At 33.8% G+C, this 24,907-nt stretch overlaps 1 protein-coding gene across 1 annotated transcript in view; it reads right to left on the bottom strand.

The window, feature by feature from the left end:
• Dnah6 (dynein axonemal heavy chain 6) overlaps positions 1–24,907 on the bottom strand; it is a 275,338-nt gene that overhangs the window by 188,761 nt on the left and 61,670 nt on the right. Inside the window, exons 12-17 of the mRNA XM_026413801.2 lie at positions 18,911–19,062; positions 16,971–17,123; positions 11,576–11,827; positions 7,122–7,250; positions 3,444–3,557; positions 1,564–1,707 (exon numbers count right to left, since the gene is read on the bottom strand). Of these exons, the coding sequence (XP_026269586.2) occupies positions 1,564–1,707; positions 3,444–3,557; positions 7,122–7,250; positions 11,576–11,827; positions 16,971–17,123; positions 18,911–19,062 (944 nt within the window). The remainder of the gene's footprint in view (positions 1–1,563; positions 1,708–3,443; positions 3,558–7,121; positions 7,251–11,575; positions 11,828–16,970; positions 17,124–18,910; positions 19,063–24,907) is intronic.

Raw genomic sequence — 24,907 nt, 5'->3', positions numbered from 1 at the left:
TGAATAGCTTCTTTTACTTACCAAAATGTTTTCAAGATTCCATCTATGTTGCGGTGTATCAATATTTCATTTCTTTTTACTGCTAAATAATATATAAGTGCTAAATAATATGTCACTGTATGGATACATTATATTTTGTTTCTTTACTTATTAGCTGTGAACATTTCCGTTTTTTCCTATGTTAGGCTGCTATGAACATTAATACAAAATTTTTGTGAACATAGGTTTCAATCCTTTTGGGTAAATACTTACGAGTGGAATTACTTAGTTACATGGTACCTCTATGTTTAACATTTTGAGAAATGGCCAAACTGTTTTCTAAAGTGGCTGTACTATGTTACAATCCTACCAGAAATATATGAGGGTTCCAATTTCTCCAGCTCTCTTCCAAAATTTACATATAATCTTTTTTGATCATAGTCATTCTAATAGTTGTAAAGTAGTATTTCACTGTGGCTTTGATTTGCATTTCCCTAAAAACTAACAATGTTCAGCATCTTATCATGTGTTGTTTGAAGAAACGTCTTTTGGATATTTTCTCAATTTAAAAAGTTATTTACCTTTTTATATTTTAGTTGTAAGAGTATATTATGCATTGTAAATACTAGTACGAGCACATGGAAGAATCTTAAATGCATTTTTCTAAGTGAATAAAGCTAGACCCAAAAGGCTGCATTTGTTACTATTCTATTTATATAACACTCTGTAAAAAACTTCAATCAGGACAGAAAACTAATCCATGGTTGCTTGAGATTGTGATGGAGGGAGGGGCTGGCTATAAAGTTTTCTATCCTGAGAGAATTGGGGTTGATGGAACTTCTGTATGGTATTGTTGTGTTGGGTACCTGACTACCTATTTGTAAAAACCCATAGGACTATATACCACAAGAAGTGACCTTTCCTATGTGCAAGTTTTTTTTTAACTGTATTTTGAGGGTATTCAAGATGGAATGCAGACCATGATAAGTGAAATTATTTACAACTGTCTTCCCTGTTGTCTTTAGTGTAGTTATAACTACACTAAAGACAAACAGGGAAGAAAGAAACTGACATGTAAGTTTGGGAAAGTGTTTCATCCATATATTTAAGCTTAACAAGAAAAAACCATGGCAAAATTTCCCTTTCCTATCTGTTTCAAAAAGTCAGCCCTGAACACCTACAGATTAGCTTCTCAGCCTTCTTCACATCACAACACAACAGGAAAATGCTGTTGTTGTATGGTGCACAGGAGCAAATGGACAAGGCTGTCTTCACCTTACCTGGCTGTTTGAGGGCACAGCAGATATGTTTCTTGGCACAAATACTTCATATTCCTGCATTATGTATCCTATCACTAGGGAAATTTGTATTCTGAATGCTTTTTTAACCAAGACATTTAATTGTATGATTTGGTTGGTCAGTTGAAGCTATGAATGCAGTATGTCCTACTGAAAACAAACGAATTGGACTTTCTTCTCTCTGCAGAATTAACTTAATCAGGAAATATTTCCTTATTTTGATATCTTAAGCATCAATTAACAGCAGATTTGCCTGAGTTTCTGAAATAATTTCCAACAACCTTACCTTTTCTTTCATTTTTTCCACTTTACTTTTGATCTGGGGTACTACATTGTTGGGTGGCAAGCCTTTTTCCAATTGACTCACAATTTTGGCATATTTAGAAACCTGACTGTTTAGGAATTCTGGATCCAGGGAGTCAAATTTGAACTATACAAATTAGAAAAAGAAAAAAGTAAGTTAAAATATATGATAACAGTCAAGCTTGAAATAGCAAAAAGTATTTTACTTTACAGTTATTTTTCTAGCACTTATATTGCTAATCTGAATCAACTCTTTCTGTATTTTTCAAAAGGCTTTACTTGTCAAAATTGCTAATAATATATCATGAATCAACTATTTATTCATATATTTGTCTCTCTTATCATTAAATGCATTATAATCCCTGGAATTTATTACTGAGGCTTAATTCTTCTAGAGTCTTCTAAGGAAAAAAATAACTATTTTTACTCTTGTAATCAGAAGTTTCAAATAATGCATGTAATGCAAATATTTTAAAGGTGTACTTCTACTATATGCATACATCTATAATAGTATGTGTTATATTAGCATATGAGTGTACACACTTTGATATCAGACAATCTTATGGATTAAGGGCAATAGAAAATTTGTAAATCTTCAGCATTTTCCTTCTGTTCCTTAAAGAATTTTCTTGTGTATTTTCTAAGGTGAGTGCTGTAAAATACCATGGAAATCAGAAAATTCTCTAAGCTTCTTCCTTACTTCTCAGAAGAATTTTTTTTTTACTTCTGAGATAAGTGACAAATAAATTATAGGAGAATAACTAAAATTCCCTGATATTAGATCATATATTTCGCTTTTTTTTCTTCCTTCCACAAAAAGGTAAGTTCTATGAGGGCTTAGACTCTGTCCTTCTTATTCTCCACTGTTATTACCCACAGCTAGAACATTACTTGAGAAATGTTTCTTGTGTCACTGTTTTTTGACCCAGACATGTGGCTTCTAAGTATAGGCTCAGCACAGGTAGGATGAATATAAAGTATAAAACATGACTTTTTAAGTTGATGGTATTTACAACGTGTCTATATCACATATGAAAGTATCAGTGGCCATATTCTGCCTCCTAGATGGCTGACCCTTATCAAGTTTTGAATACAAGGACATCTTAGAAACTATTAGGGATATTGGTACTTCTGAACAGGTGCTGGGGATATAGGTCAGTTGGTAGAGTGCTTGCTTTGCATGCACAAGGCCCTGGGTTTAATTCCAGAGAGAGAGAGAGAGAGAGAGAGAGAGAGAGAGAGAGAGAGAGAGAGAGAAGAAGAAGAAGAAGAAGAAGAAGAAGAAGAAGAAGAAGAAGAAGAAGAAGAAGAAGAAGAAAAGAAAAGAGAGAGGAGAGAGAGAGAGAGAGAGAGAGAGAGAGAGAGAGAGAGAGAGAGAGAGAGAGAACTACTGAACTCTCTAGAGAGGATTCTAGATCTTCTTTCTCTAATCTTCTATCACACTGAACAAAACAGTTTCTTTTTTAAAAGAATAATAAGAATATAACTTTAGAAAACAGAAACCTAAAGCATGTAGATAATAAAAATCCTACAGTCCCCAAGATCACTGGAGTATATCATGATAACAACATGTTTTGAAAGCACAAAAAGTTAGGTATCATGCAATGTGGTCCTTTGGTGCCTTCATCATTTATCCTCCTTAAATGGACGACCCAAGAACCCTGCCAACATACTTTTTGTCATTTAGTGACAAAAAGACCTCTTGTACTTTACTGGAAAACCAACAAAAATTCCTGTGAAATTATAACATTGAATTTTTAATGTTAATAAGAATATACCAAGTTGCTATAAATGATAACTGATGTTATTAGGGTTTTAAGTTTAATTTAATAAAAACTTAAGAAATGAGAGCTTTTTACCTACCTTTAACCATTCTTGTTGGAGTTTATCCCATTCAGAGTAAGACTCCCAAAGCAATTGTTTGAGCTTCAGTTCAGCGCTAACTTCTTCCAAAGCTTCAAACTTGGACACTTCTACCTTTAAAAGCATAACAAATAAAGTGTATTACTTATTTTCAGATATTAAGACCTTATGCTATCCTTCTATTAGTAATACTGATTACAGTGACTACTTGGCACAAGATAGATCCTAAATGGAGAAATAAAAGGAAAGACGGAAACACATGAAAATTTAGAACACCGTGAAATCCCACACATATTACATTTTTTATTTGAGTAACAACTATAACTCTTAATATTTTTTAAAACTTAAATATATTTTTTCCAAAGACATAAATACTATAAGACCCCCATGTGCATGCATTTTTTATTTGGACTAGACACACATGTACATGCCTTTCTTTTTTGAAAAACAGATGAGTATTCAGAGGTATTTATTTCCTTCAGGGCTTCTGTATTTGGATGAAAGATGATTGTGTGGTAGCTGGAGATGGGCAGGATAGTGAAGTTTAAGATAGATAGGACAACCTGGTTTTTTACTTTGTTCTAACCCCCATGAACTGCATATACATGTACAAAAAAAAAAGAAGAATTCAAGAAAATCTGAAGAAAGAATTTAATGAGGGGTTTTAAGATTGTCTTGGCTTGGAAGTGGGAAACCTACAGGGAGTTGGTTGCACAAAAATTCTTGGGCTTTGTGGTGAACTGGGGCCAGTTTTTTGTTAAGAGCTGGAAATTATTTCCAGCAACCAAGACCATTTAGGTTTTCATCCCTATTCTTCAAATGGTTAAGAGCTGCAGAAAGGTTGGGTCAGAGACATTCATGAAGGCAGAATCATCCAAGTGTAGATTAAGCATGTACAAAGAGGGATATACTTCTATTTCAGGCTGGTTTTTAAAAATACTTTTAAACTTATGTTTTTCTTTTTATTGTGGTAAAATACATAATAAGATCTAGCTTTTTAACAAATTTTTAAGTGTACAGGATTGTTAACTATAACAATATTAACAATGTTATACAGGAAATCTCTAATGCTTTTTCACTTTGCATAACAGAAACTGTGTGCTTATTTTCCTTCACCTCAAGTCACTGGCAACCACCATTCTACTTTCTGCATTTACAGTATGACTATATTAGATATTTCATGTAAGCGGAATCATGCAGTGTTTGCCTTCTGTAACTGGCTTATTTCACATAGCATAATGTTCTCCAGATTCATTTATGTTGCATATAACATAATTTCCTTCATTTTAAAGACTGAATAATATTTTGTTGAATGCATATGCCACATTTTCTGTATCCTTTTATCAATTGATGGACATTGAGGTTGTTTACACATCTTGACCATTGTTAGTAATGTTGCAATGGCCGGGTGCAGTGACATACACTTGTAATACCAAAAGGTATTATAGCTCAGGATGCTGAGACAGGAAGGTTGTGAACTCAAAGCCAGCCTCAGCAGAAGCAAGACACTAAGCAACTCATTGAGACCCTGACTCTTAAAAAAATATACAAAATAGGGTTGGGGATGTGGCTCAGTGATTGAGTGCCCCTGAGTTCAATCCCTAGTACCAATCATAATCATAATCATAATCATGTTGCAATGAACTTGGGAGTGCAAATATTTCTTCAAAATCTTGGATGTAAATCATGATTCATAATCTATATGAATATATGCCTAGAATTTGGATTGAGAGGTCATATTTTAGTTCTGTTTTCAATTTTTTGAGAATCTACTATACTGTTTTTCATAGTGATTTCATTTTACATCCCCCACTAACAGTATAGAAGGTTCCAATTTCTCCACATCCTCACCAACACTTGCTATTTATTTTATATTTATAATGGCCATGCTAATAGGTAAGAAGCAATACCTTGATTTGGTTTGTATTCATTTTTCTGCCGATTAGTGATGCTGAGTATCTTTACGTCTACCCATTGGCCATTCCTATATCTTCTTTGGAGAAAAGTCTATTCAATCCCTTTGCCCATTTAAATATCACATTATTTGCTGCTTGATGTTGAACTGTAGAAATTCCTCATATGTTTTGATAACTCCTTATCAAATATGTGGCTTAAAAGACATTTTCCCCTTTCTTGTAGGTTGACTTTTCAACCCTATCTATGGTTTCATTGGCAGTACAGAAGCTTTTGAGTTTGATTTAGTTCCATTTGTCTGTTTCTGTTTTTGTTGTCTTGACTTTTGGTGTCATATCCAAGAAATCAGCCAAGAACAGTGTCATGAGATTTCCCTGTCTTCTAGGAATTTATTATGTTGCTGTTTAGCATTCTTTTGTCACAAATTGAAGGACTCCCTTTAGAATTTCTTATAAAGTATACTTAGTGATTATGAGTTTCCTCAGCTTTTGTTTATCTGGGGAGGTATTTATTTCTTCTTAATTTTTGAAGGGTAGTTTTGCCAGATATAGTAGTAGTGGTTGGTAACTGATTTTTCATTCAGAGCTTTGAATATACCATCTCATTCCTTTCTGGCTTGTAAGGTTTTTGCTGAGAAATCAACTGACAGTCTTATTGAAATCCCTTGTATATTTTAAGTCACATTTCTCTTGGTGTTTCCAAAAGTCTCTCTTTGTCCATTGATACTTTAATTATGATGTATGTCATTATTAGTGTGAACCTCTTTGGGTTCATCCTTTTTGAAATGTTTTGGGCTTTAGTCTCAATAGTCATTTTCTACTCTACATTTGGGAAATTATCAGCCATTATTTTATAAAATAAGCTTTCTATCTTATTTTTTTCTCTCTCCTCCTTTTTGGATTCTCATAAAGTGAAAATTGGTCTGCTTAATTATCTCCTATAAGCCCTTTAAGCCATCTTCACTTTTTAAAATTTTTCTCCTTTGGATAATTTCAAGTGATCTGTCTTTGAGTTCACTAATTCTTTCTTTTGCTTGATCAGGTTTGCTTTTAAACTTTTCTAGTAAATTATTCAGTTCATTTATTGTACTCTTCACTTCCATAAATTTTGTTTTTTTTAAATACACATTTTTCCCATATCTATGTTGAACTACTCACTTTTCACGCACCATCTTCCTGAAATTTTTAAGCATATTTATGACTGTTCTCTTTTCCTGGTAGTCTTTCTAAAAATTGCTAGAAGCACCTGTATCTCTTTGTCTTTTGTCTTCATATTTTTTAAAGACACATTTTTTTCAGCTTTTTAAATCCACACTTTCAGGCCATTTTACTACCTGGTTTAGGTGAGGATCTCTTCTTTCATTAAATTAGAACATCAGTGCAAGCCAAATCAGGCAATATTAATGGAATCATAACACACATATGAGTGTAAAAGAAGTTTAAATCATAAGAAAGGATAGAAGGTCTTTAATAAACCAAATGTAAAAGTCCATATACATTTATCTAATAATTTTCTATAATTTGCAATCACTTTTTAATAATGAAGATATATTGTCTATTGGGTGTGTGTGTGTGTGTGTGTGTGTGTGTGTGTGTATATATACATATATATATAAAAGGCAGAAACATATTAAATTTTGTAATTGACACTGTAGCATAACAACTAACACATAGTTGACCAAACACAAAGTGTTTATGATCACATTGATACATGTCCTATTTCTATGCACACATTTTAGAAACAGATATACAGAATTGTCATTACCTTGAAATTCTTCTGGTAGGATTTATATTGAAAGGCACGTTTTTGAAGATCATCTAAAACACATTGTAGATCACTTAAAATATTCTTTATTTTTTCTTGATCAGTGTTAATATCCAAAATCTGTGGATCCTATAAAATTAAGATGGATTTTCGTTAGTAATGACTATTTTTTGAGGCAGAACAATTAAATTAAATTAATTAATAAAGATTAAATATGATTTAAAAAGATTAATAATGATTTAAAATTTTTTTCTAATTCTTTTTTCTCTCTGAGTGTCAGAAACTATGTTAAAGACAAATGTTTTTCCTGAATATAAAGGGAAAGCATATATATTGTACAATGTTGACATGGTTACCTAATGTTTTCTTCATCATCTGCTTTTATTTCCTACATTTCTTTACCCAATATAACTTCAAAAAAGGAGAGGTGAACGTAACAAAAAAGAGAAGAAAAAAGGACATAAGAAAAATTCCCATTTTACAATAAATAAAAGGAAAGCCCTTTGAATTCCAAAGAGTCTAAGGACAGTAAGGAAAAACAAACTCAGTTATTCCTATTGTACTCTCCCAACATTTTTTTCTGAAACCAGATATGTGTGTTTCAGGGGTGTAGGATGGGATTACCTACACACCAAAGTGACCAATCAAGTCTGCATCAGACCTCAGCTAAGTATCCTCCAATTCAACTCCGGAGTTAGCCCACAGGTTGAGAGCTAAGTCTCCATAATTTCTCCTCTTCAGATGCCAATTGCAACCCCTAGGTTTTTTTGACATGTGCTTTTGGCTATAAATTGGTGTTCCAATGATTCCCTCCCTAGGTTTGATTAGTTTACAAGACTTGTTCACAAAACTTAAGGACATACCTGATTGGGCTTACCAGTTTATTATAAGTTTTTTTTTTACAATGCATACAGATGAAGAAATTCATAGGGTAAGGTATGGAAGAAGGTACAAGGAACTTTCATGTCCTCCCTAGGTTATCCCCTTCCAGGAACCTTCAGATATTTAGCTATCTGGAAGCTCTGCAAACCTGTCCTTTCAGGATTTTACGGAGATTTTATTGCATAAGTATGATTGAAGCATGGACAACTGTATTGAAATGTGATTGGAAAAAAAATCTAATGCTAATAGATTGCACAGGGAAAGAGGGCATGTCCATCCAAATTTTTCTTAACCTCTCTAAACAGCATTCCTTCCTATCAGCTATGAGGCGGAACTCCTTCTGAAATGGAGGTGCTATGATCTACTATCAGGGAATTTCTTTATGGCTAGCTCCAAGTTAGAAATGTGGAGAAGGATTATATAGAGAACACTTTTAGTTTCTACAGCCTGTCTTGTGGAAGAGAAATAATAGTTTCTATAGTCTGCCTTGAGGAAAAAAAGAAGCAGGTGAAAGGATGGCAGAATTTTGGAGAACGTATTTTTCTTTCTGAGGAATTCTTCTCAAGCCTAAAGTGCCTCAACATTATAACAAAAGATTGTCTTTCCCCTGATGCTCTGAAGTTTACCAAAGCACCTTCAGGAACCAAGAACAAAAGACCAAATATTAACTTCAGTGTCCTAGTTATTTAGGAAACAACAAGGGTTATGGAAGTTATGAGCCAGGAACTGTGGAAGGAAACACACACACACACACACACACACACACACAACACACACACACACACACACCATAAAGAGAAAGAAATAAAATTAAGAATATAAGTTGTTAAGACACGCCAGGAATGGTAGTGCATGCCTATAAACCCAGCAACTTTGTAGGCTGTCAGGAGGATCACGAGTTTCATGGTAGCCTCAATAATTTAGGGAGACCCTCAGCAACTTATACCCTGTCTCAAAATAAAATAAAAAGGGCTGGGGATGTAGCTCAGTGCTGAAGCACCTCTGGGTTCAATTCCCAATATAAATAAATAAATACATACATACATACATATATAAATAAAAAGACATGTGTTCTAACTACCCTTTGAGTTGAAAATCCAGGAATGAGAATGAAATAGTTGAGGAACAAAGTAGAAACAACTTAAAGTTTGGGAGAATCTAAGAAAATTGGAGAAGTCTGAAAACTATTATAGCCCTAGTTTAGGGAGGCTAGTTATTCCATCTCTTGTTCAGTATGGCCTTAGAAAAAGTTAAGGGAAGTGTCCAGGCAGAAGATAATTGTGTTGAAACTCTGGTGTAATATGTTGGGAATCCTGAAGTTCTTGTGTGTCTTGATTCTGGTAATGGGAATTCTTGAAAGAATTGGTGAACCTGAAGCTGTCTAAGGCCAGGATGAGAAAGTCACAGTTTATTTAACTCTTTAATAAAAAGGAATAAATAGAATTGCAGCAGTATGGACTAGCATGGTGCTTAAAGAAACAGGAAGGACTCTTAGTTAAGAGTTTTGTGGGACAACCAGGCTGAATCCAGTCACACTGCAATGAAAATTGCTATGGTCTACAAGATAGCATAAGGACCAGCTATCTATCCTTTCCATCTACCATAAGGAAATGCAATAGGTGGGAGGGAATGGTGGTAAGGATGAAGAGATGTCCCATAGGAAGGATTATGAATTGAATTAAAATATATAAGAGATCAAGTTAGAATAAAATAAACATTTCTATCATCAATTTCCACATTTAGGTTTCTCCTCAATTTTCTTCCATTAGCAAGATTGGGGTTCTTGACAGAAAGATGCTATTATGTATGGAAAGAATGAAGTTACACTTCTTTGTCCAAGAGTGACAGTGAATTAATTTAAAACCCTCAATAGAGGAAGCATGGTAGGGGAACTCATGCTATCATTTTTGTGTATGTACATTATTCTATTTAAAATGCATGATTACAAACAAATCATGTGCTGGGAGTTTGCTCTTTCTAATTATCTATTTACATGCACCAAGGATAATTGCTCCTGTTTTAATAGCAGAATATTAACTACTAAAAGCAGATTTCCTTAGCTTAAATCCTTTCCCATAATTTATTATCTGTGCAATCCTGGGCAAATTGCTTAACTTCCTTGTACCTTAATTTCCTTCCTTGTACAATGTGACTAATACAACCTATAGGTGTTTTGAGAATTAAATGAGTTAAAACATGTAAAAACATATGAGAATGCTTCTAGAGTATTATTCATCTTTCCCAAAAGCTTTAAATGATCCTAATGTCCATCAACCATGGAATGGATAATTAAAATGTAAAATATGATGAAATAATACAAAGCCAAAAAATTAGAATAAACTATATCCACACAGCATGGACAAATTTCAGGAAGATACCAAAAACAAAGTAAAAGAAATACTGTATCATTCTAGTTAATCATAAGTTCAGAAATAGGCAAAACTTATTTATGACATTAGAATTCAGGGTAGTAGCTGCCTCTGGAATAGAACAAAGAATTAATGAATAGGAGAGGGCACATTAAAGGTAACAGTAAGGCTATAGTGCTTGACATTCTGAGATGCAGATACATGATGTGTTCACTTTCTGATAATTCATTGAAGTATACAGTTATTACATTGATATACACTTTCATCTGAGAAAATACAAATATTCTTCAACACAAAACCAAAAACAATGTTAAGTCCTTAAAACAGAGCTTGATAAATAGGAAAAAACACAATGTTATCTGCCTTTACTATTTCCATGTCAATGTGTATAAGTGTATATTATAATCTTTAATATCTGTATTTTATTTCAGAGTGAATTACCTTCATGTATTTTACTAATCTCTTTTGTACTTTATTAATCATCTGTTGATGGACATTGAGTTTTTCCATTTTTTAAACTTTTATTATAACTTTACATGGTTTTATAATTCTGTGGTAAGATTTAGCCAATGCTAATAATAAAATAATAAGTCATTACAAAATGATTATTTTCAGGCAGACTTTAGTTAAGAGTCACCTAGATCTATTCTAAATTCTGAATCTTTTCTATGGTAAAATTGATACAATTTAACCAAATAATCTTTGATATCATTTAATTTAATTTAATTTAATATGCTAAGCAAATTTTAAAATTGTGAAACAGTTATAAATATTTTAAGAAGTAATAAAAACACTCATTTAAAAATAATAATGCTAGGAAGATTAGAAAATTCAATATTACATATAGACTTTTCTTGTGATAGTCTGGAATTTATTCAGTATATAAAAACAGAGGTTCAGAAACACTTTAAATAGCAGCTCAAAGATATTGTTGACAGTTAATAAAAACAAATTTAAAATAAAGTAAAGTGAAGTATATTTCCAAAATGGTTTGAAGTGTAGATTTTAAATGTTCTTACCACAAAAAATAAATGTATAAAGTGATGGGCAGGTTAATAAGCTTAATATATTTCACACTATGTGCATGTATCAAAATGCCATGTAAGATACTATAAATATATACAACTTTTCAGTTATATTTTAATTTTAAAAAACTATAATAATCAAACTTTTCTCAGATTAAAAAATCCTGCTTTATCTTACCTGTGCTTGCAGCTTTATTTCATTCACTTCTTCATTTAGATCTTCAAGATCTCTACCCAAATGCAGAGAAAATTGCTTAATGCTTGTTTCTCTGTCACCCACTGCTCTATCAATGGCATTTCGAACAGCAATAATGGATGGCTTCATAGTTGCAAAAACAGCGAAGTCTTCAGGAGGTGTAGCTATCTGATACTGTTCAATAAGCTTGTACATTTGAACCACTACATTCCCTTCATCTTCCAGGCTTTCAATCTAAATGGAAACATTGGTTATTCATTAAATGTAGTAGAGTTCTATTTTACCCTTCAGGTTTTTTTAATAGGAGACAACCCCTGTGCAATATAAACATCAAGCTGTGAATGGTCAGCACAGGAGGAGTTGTGTTTTTAACACTACAATCAAATTGGCTGAAGTTGACTGGGTGATAAATACAGTCATTTATGGAACACAGGTAAACCAGGCCCAGGAGGTAAGTGGTCAGAGCTGAGAAGTTAGTAATGCACATAGAAATGTTATTTCTCTCTCTTTCTCCCTCTGCCCCTCTCTTCATTTTTCTTTAGCAGCATTAAGCAGTGCTAATATTTAATGTCTTTCAAGAAAATATATTCTGTGTGGATGTTCAGCTTTAATGTCTTAGTTTTCAGGCATGTATGCTGAGCAGTGATTAGTCCCAGAACATCCCCTGTGGTATGGACAGTCTTTGTTCCTGGCTGCATAAGTTCAGAACATGATCTAGGTTCACTATTGTTTAAATTATTTTGTTATATCCAAGTGATACTTAACATCTTCATTTTGATGTCCTACCTTCTATGGGCAAAAAGTTCCTGTTTCTCTTAAATTTCTGGCAAGAAAGAACACAATGTTATCTAAATTCTCCAATTTGGGAGAAATCCTCCAATTGCCTCAGCCCCCAAGTTTTCCTTGTTAGGCAGGAAGCTGCCATGTTCATATTATTTGATTCAGTCTCTAGCCATAAGCTGAACTAAGCAGCATAGTTGTGGGTAGAGGCCATATGCTTTCAGGTGGAAGCAGAAAGTAGGTCCTTAACATAAGAAGATAACTATAGAGAGCCTTTTAGACAAATAGTTCTCAACCTGTAACTTAGGCAGAAATGACTTTGGAAAGTTTGTTAAAACAGATTGCTGAGCTCTTTTGGAATTTCTGATTCAGAAAATCTAGGGTAGGATCCAAGATGTGCATTTCTACCAAATTCCAGGTCCTAATAATGCTGCTAGTTTAAAGATCACCTTTGAGAACCACTGTTCTAGAGAGGAACAGAGATGAGAGAAGGAGGAGAGGCCTTTTCTGTTTCCTTATGCTATTCTTTTTTTTTATTGGTTGTTCAAAACATTACAAAGCTCTTGACATATCATATTTCATACATTAGATTCAAGTGGGTTATGAACTCCCATTTTTACCCCAAATACAGATTGCAGAATCACATCGGTTACACATCCACATTTTTACATAATGCCATATTAATAACTGTTGTATTCTGCTGTCTTTCCTATCCTCTACTATCCCCCCTCCCCTCCCCTCCCATCTTCTCTCTCTACCCCATCTACTGTAATTCATTTCTCTCCTTGTTTTTTTCCCATTCCCCTTACAACCTCTTATATGTAATTTTGTGTAACAATGAGGGTCTCCTTCCATTTCCATGCAATTTCCCTTTTCTCTCCCTTTCCCTCCCACCTCATGTCTCTGTTTAATGTTAACCTTTTCCTCCTGCTCTTCCTCCGTGCTCTGTTCTTAGTTGCTCTCATTATATCAAAGAAGACATTTGGCATTTGCTTTTTAGGGATTGGCTAGCTTCGCTTAGCATAATCTGCTCTAGTGCCATCCATTTCCCTGCAAATCCCATGATTTTGTCATTTTTTAGTGCTGCGTAATACTCCATTGTGTATAAATGCCACATTTTTTTTTTATCCATTCATCTAAATCCATTAAACTAAAAAAGTTTTTTTCTCAGCAAGAGAAACAATAAGAGAGGTAAATAGGGAGCCTACATCCTGGGAACAAATTTTTACTCCTCACACTTCAGATAGAGCCCTAATATCCAGAGTATATAAAGAACTCAAAAAATTAGACAATACCATAATAAATGACCCAATCAACAAATGGGCCAAGGACCTGAACAGACACTTCTCAGAGGAGGACATACAATCAATCAACAAGTACATGAAAAAATGCTCACCATCTCTAGCAGTCAGAGAAAGGCAAATCAAAACCACCCTAAGATACCATCTCACTCCAGTAAGATTGGCAGCCATTCTGAAGTCAAACAACAACAAGTGCTGGTGAGGATGTGGGGAAAAGGGTACTCTTGTACATTGCTGGTGGGACTGCAAATTGGTGCGGCCAATTTGGAAAGCAGTATGGAGATTCCTGGGAAAGCCGGGAATGGGACCACCATTTGACCCAGCTATTGCCCTTCTGGGACTATTCCCTGAAGACCTTAAAAGAGCGTACTACAGGGACACTGCCACATCGATGTTCATAGCAGCACAATTCACAATAGCAAGACTGTGGAACCAACCCAGATGCCCTTCAATAGATGAATGGATTAAAAAATGTGGCATTTCCTTATGCTATTCTATACTCTAGTTCTTATCCTTTTAAAGGCCTCTCTCTATTCATTCCTTTTTATTCCAAAAGATTTCCAAGAAAACTTAGATTAAACATTCCCACTTTCTAAGCTATCTATATTAGTTTTGATTGCTTTCAACAAAATGGCTAATATCTCAAACAAGTTATAAATAGAAATCTCTCTACACCAAGATCTGTTAATCATCCTGTATTTCTTATACTTTGTATAAGCATATATCCAGGTTTCCTGAGAGTGTCTTGGTTTATATTTATTGTCCTGGTATAATACTTTATGGTGTCTCTTTTACTCTCCGAAATGTATTGTGCAGCCTAACCTGCCTGTGCTGGTATGATACTACTATCAGCCCATCAACTATAAAAAGATACCTAGGAGTCATCTCAGACTCTTTGCTTGTCCTCTTATTCAGTTGTCCTTTCACTTATACTTAACATTTCTAGAATTCATTTCTTCTCTCCTGCTTTAGCAACACACAGTTTACATAGCACTTCACCAGTTCCCAAATCATGTTTTTTGTCATCTTGCCTCATATCTTTGTTATTGGTTTTTTCTCTCTCCTTGAAATGCCTAGCTAAATGTTTGATGTATTTTAGCACATACCTTAAATACGCTATCCTCCACAAAGTCTTCTGTGACCCATAGACAAGAGTGATTAAAAAAGCCGTAGTCCTTACAACTGTTTCTTGTACCTCTACTAATTGTATCATAATTGTCTACTTTCATTCTAGACTCTGATCTCCTTGAAAACAGGTTTAGTTATTGTTGTAATCCTTGTATTCTGCTAAGTAAGTGTTCTCTAAATTTGCTGATTGAATTAATGAAGTTACAAAAAAAGCTATCTGTTATGAAGAGCATCTCCTTAAGGGAAGCTACTTCCCAAACATACTACCCAGAAACCATGAATAAATTCCTGGAGATGGGACAGTCTTGTTTTCTGTACACAGAAACTTCCTACTCTAGAACCACACTAAGCCTTTGATTATGATATGATCTTACCCTCCTAACATAGTTGATAAAATTGGAGCGGGATGGGGCTAAATCCATTTACTAGATAGTAGAATCACTATTGGAAGGATAAATTATCTTCTTTTGTGGCTGTTAGACTTGCAACCTGTCACTTGGGAGCTGCTGGTGGCCATATTTGCTACTACAGGATTGAGTCTGTAAACAAGTCTGGATGACGCCTGGCAAAATGCCAGAGGGAATGGTTTATGAAGTAACGCCAGCGAGCCATTAAGTGTGGCGATTCCTTATTGGTTGACTGATGTATCTAGTTTATGCTAATTAACATAAGCTGTGTGGAATGTATAAATACCTCTGTTATCCTACAATAAACAGCTCCCACTCCTGCTGTATCAACGTACACAAGTTGCCCCCCCCCCCCCGTTATTTTGCCCAGCCAGCTGGGCTGCAGCACAGAATGAACTAGCAGCCTCATTGTATTGGAAGAGAAGTGAAGCAGACCTTCAAAGAGATATAGAGAGGAAGAGAAATGCAGAGAGAAGGAGAGTGAAGTCTAACTCGGATTCCTAAAGCTGATCTGTACTGATTCTAATCATTTCCTGAGCCTAATTACGCTCTTGAAGAGGAAAGGGATCCATGAAACACCTTTGAATTCTTAAATGAGAGCCCCATTTTGGCTTAAGATAAATTACCTGGGTTTTGTTTATTTGTCTAAAAAAGCTTAATAAATACAAATAATGATAAATGCTTGCCATCTGTAGACTCATGGGATGATGTAAAAGCACATCTGGGGGAAATAAAAAATTATCTGTCCCTTGGAGAAATGCTATTCTTAAAATGATACACAAGATTGTTATTTTTGTAGGCATGAGAAATAGACTTTACTGTTAATTTTGTTAATAATACATTACAAACTGCCCAGTTGTTAATGACTTATTCAGTTTATATTATTTATTCATAATAATTCTTCAATTTTCAGGCATTTAAGAAAGTAATTTATTTCTATTTCAATGCCAAACTGCTATGAATGAAAGTTTCGAAAAACCAACTATTAAAGTCAAATGCCGGATTGCCTGCCACAGACTGACAGAAGTAAATCAAGTTTGTAGGAGAAAGAAGCAAGGCAGACAAAAGATTTGAGTGAGGATGTGTGTGTGTGTGTGTGTGTGTGTGTGTGTGTGTGTGTGAAAGAGAGAGAGAGAGAGAGAGAGAGAGAGAGAGAGAGAGAGAGCGCCTTTCATTTGCATTCCTTCAGTATCCATATACACATTTTACTCCCCGCTCCCACCTTCCCACTTAAGTGGTTCAGAGTTTGTAACTTTGTCCATTTTTAATAGAAAGGTTACTGACTATTATGCAGCTATGTATTAAGGGTTAAGACTTCTGTAATGACTAATATCTGGTTACCATTCTATTACCATTTATTAAAATTAGAATTGCAATAAAGTATGGTTGAGAATTTTGGTTTTGTGGTCAAAATTCCAGCTTTACCACATACAAGTTCTGTGATTTTGGACAGCATAACCTATTTTAGTCCCTGTTTCCTCGTCAGTAGAATCAGGATAAAATTATTCATACTTCTCAAGTTTTTGTGAGGATTAAAAATTTAGCACATGTAAAAAAATTAACAAAATTCCTGACTAGGAGTAAGAGTTTGGTAAATGTAAGGGGTCATTAATGCTGTAATGTAGGGTGCCTTTACTTTGAAAGTATTTCTGATATTTTGACAGTGGTTCTGACTCATAGTCCCTCAAGTTTTCTTATCACACATACTATTTTCCTACCTTAAGAACAGGAATATTAAGTTATGTAAGCTAATAAACTCACCCGTTCCTGAATTTCATCAAGAAATACTAAACTGTTAACATATTCTATGGTAGTGCTTGGAACAAATTCAAGTTTATACTCTGCATCTTGGGCCTCAGAGATAATAGCATCCACTTTTTTCTTGCTTAAACGAGGAAGCATAAAATTCAGCACCTAAGAAAGAGAAAGAAAATGTGAATCATAAATACATGAATATTTTTACTTTGTTATATATTTTAAATAAGTCCTAAGTGGACATCTGCTAAATCGTCAAGTTTTGGAAACAGCAATACATGTGAAGGGAATATTTTTTCTCATTAAATCATTGCTAGTCAAATGAACCAAAAAGATCAGATTTTATAGATCATTTTTATACAAAATAGGCTGCACAGCTTACTAAATAGTTTCCCTAAATTCTCTCAAATCTTGCAAGTGTACTTTCTGCTTCTTTGCTCTCTGTAGTGTGCTCTGTGCTGCCCTCTCCAGCGTTATTCTCTTTCCTTTCATGTTGGGTGGTAGCTATATGGTCTGGGAGAAACTGATCTCTACTTCAGGAACAAAGAGAGGGTCTGAGTGTTTTAGGCAAACATGAGCATGCTGATTGGATTAGGATGGATGTCTTCCCTTAACTGATCCTGGGACTTCTGTTCACGGCTGAGAGGAATGTGTACACAGAAGCCAAATCTCTATTTTCTTTTTGTATACAAACAAGGAAATAATTGGCCTGAGGAGCTTTCAACAACCATTTAACAAATATTTGAAAAAAAAATGCTCACTTTAGTATGAAGATGATACATTGACAGCCCAGAAAGGAAAATGAAAGAAATTTGGTCCATGGTAATATCAAACCATTAGATGAAACCTCCTGACTGTCTACCTAATCCCTGGACTGTTTGGTTGCATAAACCCATACATTTTCTGATTGCTTAAGACAGTTTGAGTTTGATTTTCTTTGCTTGATATATACTAGGGCTCAAAAATGTTTGTGAAAGTTGAGTTTTCTCTAATTATATGTAGAGTCATTTTCTTTTTTAACAGATGAAGAAGTAAAGACCTAGGAGTAAATTCAATGTCATACAACTAATTAATGACAGAACATACTGGCACTTAGGCCCTCAGCATTTTAGCCAATGCTCTATCTTCTGTTACCTACATAAAGAGTCAGCAAGGATATTCCATAGGGTCATATATTAAATATCTCGGATTTGCAAGACATATAATCTCTGTTGCAACCATTCAACTCTGCCCTTAACAGTAAGAAAGCAGCCATAGACAATGTGTCTCAACTATCTTCCAGTCATTTTGAGAATGACAACAAAATTTTGAAACTCAAGAGCTCCATTCTTCTTCCCCACATTTCTTTGCCATTCCTGCTCCTTACATAATGGTTAAGGCATTTGTCAGTCTCCATCTGGCGTATGATTGCAGTTGCATTTTGATAATCTTGTGTATAAAGCAAGAGGCAGGCTGTATTGACCTTTTATTTCTCCAATTTCTATTCTATAGCTTTGTCTCCTTGGAGTCATTTGGGAACATACAGATACATGCTGGCTCCAAAGGAATTTATTGTCATGTTTTTATGAATTATTCTATATTCCAAATAAGGAAATGATTCTTTAAACTAGATCTCAATATCATAGAATCAAGCAGCATTGCTACTAGGACACTGAAATGTAACAGTAGTATCTCTTACCTGGAAGTCTTGAAACATTCCCACAAAAGAAAAAGAAGTAGGAGTAAGAGGTTAGTCTGACATTTGCAGATCTCTTCTCTATTAAATCTATAAGCAGATTATGCTTGTGATAGAAAAAACATGAAATTTTTCTTAGAAATTAAGGATGACAAGTAGTCTTCTATTCATTTCTATCTTTACAATACAAGAAACTTGTTTTACTTTTGTTGTTGAAACCAAGAAATGATTGTAGAGACCATAATTAAAATTTTTCCTAGTTCATAGTTACCTCCAAGCATCGAAAAGGTGATGGAATTAATTTTTCTTTTAGCAGCTTGGTGTCTATGAGCAGCAATCCTACATTTCTGGTGGGTTTTAGAGCCAGTGCATCCTTGTGCTGTTTGTGATATTTTTCCAGTTGGTCACTAAAGTACTTAACATCTACATAAAACAATTCACATAAATCATAAAATATATCATATTGGATTTTAAAGGGTCATTATAAAATATATTAAAATAATTGAATATACATGCATTTATAATGTTATTATCTAAGAGTACATTATCTGTTAGCTCAGAATGTTTGATATTTTATTATTATAATAAAAAGTCCAATAGTTTACAATATAAACATGTTTTCCAGTTCCTATTAAGAAAGGACAGATGAGAATAATTCTTCATACATACCTTGTTTAATTGTGCTTCACTTTATTGCACTTCACAGATAATTAATTTTTAACCAATTAAAGTTCTGTAGCAACCTGCATCAAGCAAGTCTATTGGTGCCATTTTTTTCAATAGTTCAGATGATTGTTAGCACACTTTTAGTTACAAAGTATTTTTAAATTAAGATTTATGCATTGCTTTTAGACATAATGCTATTGCACACTTAATAGACTATAGTGTAAACATAACTTTTGTATCTTTTATATGCACTAGAAAACAAAAACAATGTGACTTGATGAATTATTATTCACTATGAATCATTGCAGTGATTCTGGAGTGGACTAGATTCTAGAGATAGGTTGGTTTCGAGTTAGGGTTAATCTAAGGGTTCTCTCACATGATATCTGAAAGGAAAGCATTTTGGAGGATATTCACAACAAAATTTTAAAACAAAGGAGCTCAAATATAATATAGTTAAAGTTATCTCCATTCATCTTCCTAACACTTCTCTGTCATTCCTACTCTTTACATCATGTTAAGGCATTTGACAACTTGCATCTGTCATAAATTGCAGTTGCATTTGGACAATCTTCCAGTCTCCTTTTTCTTTCTTTCTCCAGTTCACCTGGAACCAATTGAAGCCTGATTGTATTTGAATACATTTTTATCATGTCATTATTAAAAAACCAACTCCTTCTAATGCATATACAATTCCAAACTCTGACACTTGTCTTTGAAAATCATGTGGGTTTTCAAGATGGTGGAAAAGAGAAAGTCTCTTTTCTGGTGGCTCTGTGGCATGAAACCAAGAAAGCAGATACGCAGCTTCTCCACAAGGTCATTAAACAAAAAATAAATAAATAAAAATTTAAAAGGGAAGGGACTTTACTGGAATTTAATAATGATCATTAAAAGCAGACTGGGGACTCAAGAGGTTGGATATAATAAAATAAGGAAGAAATTTCCAGTGCCATAATCACTGCTATAGCTGTGATTAGAATGTACACCAGCCAAAGTGGTCCCTCTGCAAGCAAAGTAGAAGAATGAGGGAATTCAAGGAATGCACATTTTTAGGAGGACTTAGGTGTGTCTGGGTATGGAGAATTTAGAGATTAAAGACACTGCCTGATTAAACTGAAAGATATGCTGCACAATATCCTTGTGTGGGGAAGAATCTGCATTTCTCTCAGGTGTGTGTGGAGGACAGAGGAAAGAATCATTTTGCAACTGTAGCACAGGAGCTGACAGCTAGAGAGCCAATTCCTGGTAATCCCAATATTAGCCTAAAATATGTGCCTGGAAAATTCACATTGCATAACAGAGTGTGCCCAAGTGACCAGGAGAAAATCAAACTCAGCAACCCCACCCTGAGGGTAGAGCTAGCACCATACTCCAGAGGAGCCCACCTAACCCTTTGGAGAAGGGAAGCTGAGAATCTTTTGAATTACAATGGAAACAATTCTTTAACCTTCATTGATTTTTTTTCTTTATTCCTTTTTCTCTGTTTAACTAGACCTTAATGGATTCTTGGACATTATACATATTCATATTTGCTGTTTTTCCTCATTTCTAGCATTTTTGAAACCAGTTATTATTCATGGATCCATTTTTTGAAGACTAGGGAGTTTGATTAGTATATTTCAGTTTTGTTTTGTATTCTTTAATTTTTATTTATTTTTAATTTTTTTACCATATATATATTTTCTCTTACTTATTTGTTTCCCTTGATTATCATTCTCTCTTCTGCTAATAGCCAATCTCTATTGTTTCCTCTTTCACTATTCCTTTAATTTTTTACACCTTTTCTCCTCTTCCCTGATTTATCATCACATCATACATCGCTTCTGTTCTCTCCCTATCCACCATTCAAATTATAAACCATTTTGCAAATTTATTGTTTTTTATTGTAGGCAACAATTGATTATATCTTTTCTGTTTATTGTGACAATTAAAACTATAGATGTCATAGCAGAAACGATTTGGTTTAATGCTGTATACTGTTTGTATTGGTTGTTGTAATTATTTGTCTCCCCCTAAACAGTTAGGTACTAGAAACCTTCCGGGATACTCTAAGTCCATTGGGTAGAATCTCCACTGCCTCAGAGCCATACTATTAGATGCGTAGACACACAAACGTTATGAAAAAGCACCAAACAAACCAAGATACTTCAATAATAGACTCCATCTACATTAGAGTGGAAGAAATGTCAGAGAAGGAATTTAGAATGTACATAGTTAAACTGATCTGCAAGGTAAAGGATGATCTAAGCAGTGAAATCGGAGAGAAAATATAGGAAGTGAAAGATCACTTCAATAAAGAGATAGAGATTCAGAAAAAAATTCAAAAAAATCAAGCAGAAATCCTCTAAATGAAGGAATCAATAAAGCAAATTAATTTTTTAAAGAATTTTTTTAGTTGTTGATGGACCTTTATTTTATTTACTTGTATATGATGCTGAGAATCAAACCCAGTGCCTCATGCATGCTAGGCAAGTGCACTACCACTGAGCCACAACCCCTGCCCCACAAATTAAAAATTTAATGGAGGGCATCACCAACAGACTAGACCCCTTTGGAAGACAGAGTTTCAGGCAATCTTCTTAATAAAGTTGAGCAAACAGTATAGATGTTAAGAGACCATGAACAAAACTTCCAAGAAATATAGAATAACCTGAAAAGACCAAATTTAAGATTTATCAGAACAGATGAAGGCTGGGAAATACAAACCAAAGGAATGCACAATCTTTTCAGTGAAATAATACTTAAAAATTTCCCAAAACTAAAGAACAAGATGGAAAAATCAGATAAAGGAAAGACCCCAAATACACAAAATAATAACAGGCCCACTCCAAAGCATATTATTATAAAATGCCTGACACACAGAACAAGGATACAATTTTAAAGGCTGCCAGAGGAAAAAAAACACTTCATATTTAGAGGGAAACCAATCCAGATTTCAGCAGATTTCTCAACCCAGACCCTCAAAGCCGGGAGGTCTTGGAATAATATATACCAAGCTCTTAAAGAAAATGCCCACCAAGAATACTATACCCACCAAAATTAAGCTTCAGAATTGAGGATGAAATGATAACCTTCCATGACAAATAAAAGTTAAAAGAATTCACAACTAGAAAGCCTGCACTATAAAATACTCAATAAAATATCTCATAAAAAAGAAATAAAAAATAATGTAGACTCCAAAGGGGGGAACTACACTAGATGACTAGTCAATCAAAGAAGAAACTAATTAAAGTTTAAAACCATAAATAAATAAAAATGACTGGGAATAAAAATCATTTCTCAATATAACATTTATGTAAATGGCCTAAACTCATCAATCTGAAGACACTGACTAATAGATTGGATTTTTTAATCCAAGGCCCAACAATATGCTGTCTCCAAGAGACTCACCTGATAGGCAAGGACATTCAGACTGGGAAAAACATATCATTCACATGGATCTCATAAACAAGCAGGGGTTTCTATCCTAATATCAGATAAACTAGTCTTCAAGCCAAAGTTAAGGGACAGAGAAGGACATTTCATACTGCTTATGGGAATTATATATCAATACAAAATAATAATCATAAATATTTATGCCCTAAATAATGAAGCTTCTATGTACATCAAATAAGCAATTCTCAATTTCAAGAAGCAAATAGACCACAACATAATACTACTGGGGACTATAACACACCTCTCTCACCACAGGCTATGTCATCTAAACAACAATTAAATAAAGAAGATATAGAACTAAAAGTTACAATTAATAATTTAGATGTAACAGACATATATAGAATATTCCATCCATCAATGACTGAATACACTTTCTTCTCAGCAGCACAATAGATCCTTTTCTAAAATACACCATATTATGTGCCACAAAGCAAGTCTTAGCAACTGCAAAACAAATGGAGATAATACTTGCATTCTATCAGATCATAATGAAATGAAAATAGAAATCAATGATAATGAAATAGAAGCTACTCTAAAACCTGGAGACTAAATAATACTCTACTGAATGACCCCAATCAATAGTAGAAGAAATCATGGATGAAATAAAAAAAAAAACTTATAGGTAAATGAGAATACCAATACAACTTATCAAAATCTCTGGGACACAATGAAGGCAGTTCTAAGAGGATAATTCATTTTATTGAGCTCATTCATTAAAAGCATGGAATGTCAACAAATAAATTACCTAATATTACATGTCAGAGCCCTAATAAAATAAGAACAAATAAAAAGCAAAAGCAGAAGAAGACAAGAAATAATTAAAATCAGAGCTGAAATCAATGGAATTGAAACACACATACACAAAAAAATCCAAAAAATTGACAAAAAGGTGGTTGTTTGATGAAATTGATAAACCCTTAGCCAAACTAATGAATAAAAACAGAGTGAGATCTCAAATTACTAAAATTGGTGATGAAAAAGGAAATATTGCAATGGAGACTACTGAAATACAGATAATAATAATAAATATTTATACTGTAATTAAATAAAAAATCTTGAAGACACCAACAAATTCCTAGAGACATATGAACTACACAAATTGAATCAGGAGGACATAGCAAATTTAAACAGATCAATTTCAAATAATGAAATTAAAGATGCTATCAAAAGCCTACCAACAAGGAAAAACCCAGGATCAGATGGATTCTCAGTTGGGTTCTACTAGACCTTCGAAGAAGAATTAATTCAAATCCTCCGCAAACTATTCCAAGAAATAGAAAATGAGGGAATCCTTTCAAACTCATTCTATGAAGCTAGTATCATCCTGATACCAAAACCAGACAAAGGCACCTCAAGGAAAAAAAAAACCTTCAAACCAATATCCCTTATGAACATAGATACAAAAATTCCCAATAAAATTCTGACAAATTGCATAAAAAACATATTGAAAAGTCAGTGTACCATGATCAAGTGGGGTTCAATATATAGAAATCAATAAATGTAATTAATCACATCAATACACTTAAAGACAAGAATCACATGTTTATCTCAGTAGAGGCAGAAAAAGCTTTTGACAAAATATAGCATCCATTCACTAGAAAAACTAGGAATATTAGGAACATACCTCAACACTATAAAAGCTACAAATTTTACCCCAAGCCTGATATCATTTTAAATGGAAAATAAATTGAAAGAGTTCCCTTTAAAAACTGGAACAAGACAAAGATGCCCTATTTCACCACTTCTATTCAACACAGTCCTTGAAACTCAAGCCAGAGCAATTAAAAAGATTAAAGAAATTAAAGGGATAAGAATAGGAAAAGAAGGACTCAAATTATCACTATTTTATGACAACATAATTCTATATTTAGAAGACCTAAAAACCTCCACCAGAAAACTTCTAGAACTCATAAATGAATTCAGCAAAGTAGCAGGATATAAAATTAACACACATTAATCAATTATGTTTCTATATATCAGTGATGAATCAACTTAAAGAGAAATTAGGAAAACTATTCCATTCATAATAGCCTCAAAAATATTTGGGAATCCATCTAACAAAAGAGGTGAAAGACCTCTACAATGAAAACTACAGAGACTAAAGAAAGAAGCTGAAGAAGACCTCAAAAGATGGAAAGATCTCCCATGCTATTGCATAGGCAGA

The sequence above is a fragment of the Urocitellus parryii genome, chromosome 12, assembly GCF_045843805.1.
Source record: "Urocitellus parryii isolate mUroPar1 chromosome 12, mUroPar1.hap1, whole genome shotgun sequence".
Classification (NCBI taxonomy): domain Eukaryota; kingdom Metazoa; phylum Chordata; class Mammalia; order Rodentia; family Sciuridae; genus Urocitellus; species Urocitellus parryii.
The sequence above is the reverse complement of the archived record's forward strand: the minus strand, read 5'-3'. Positions and strand labels throughout refer to the sequence as shown.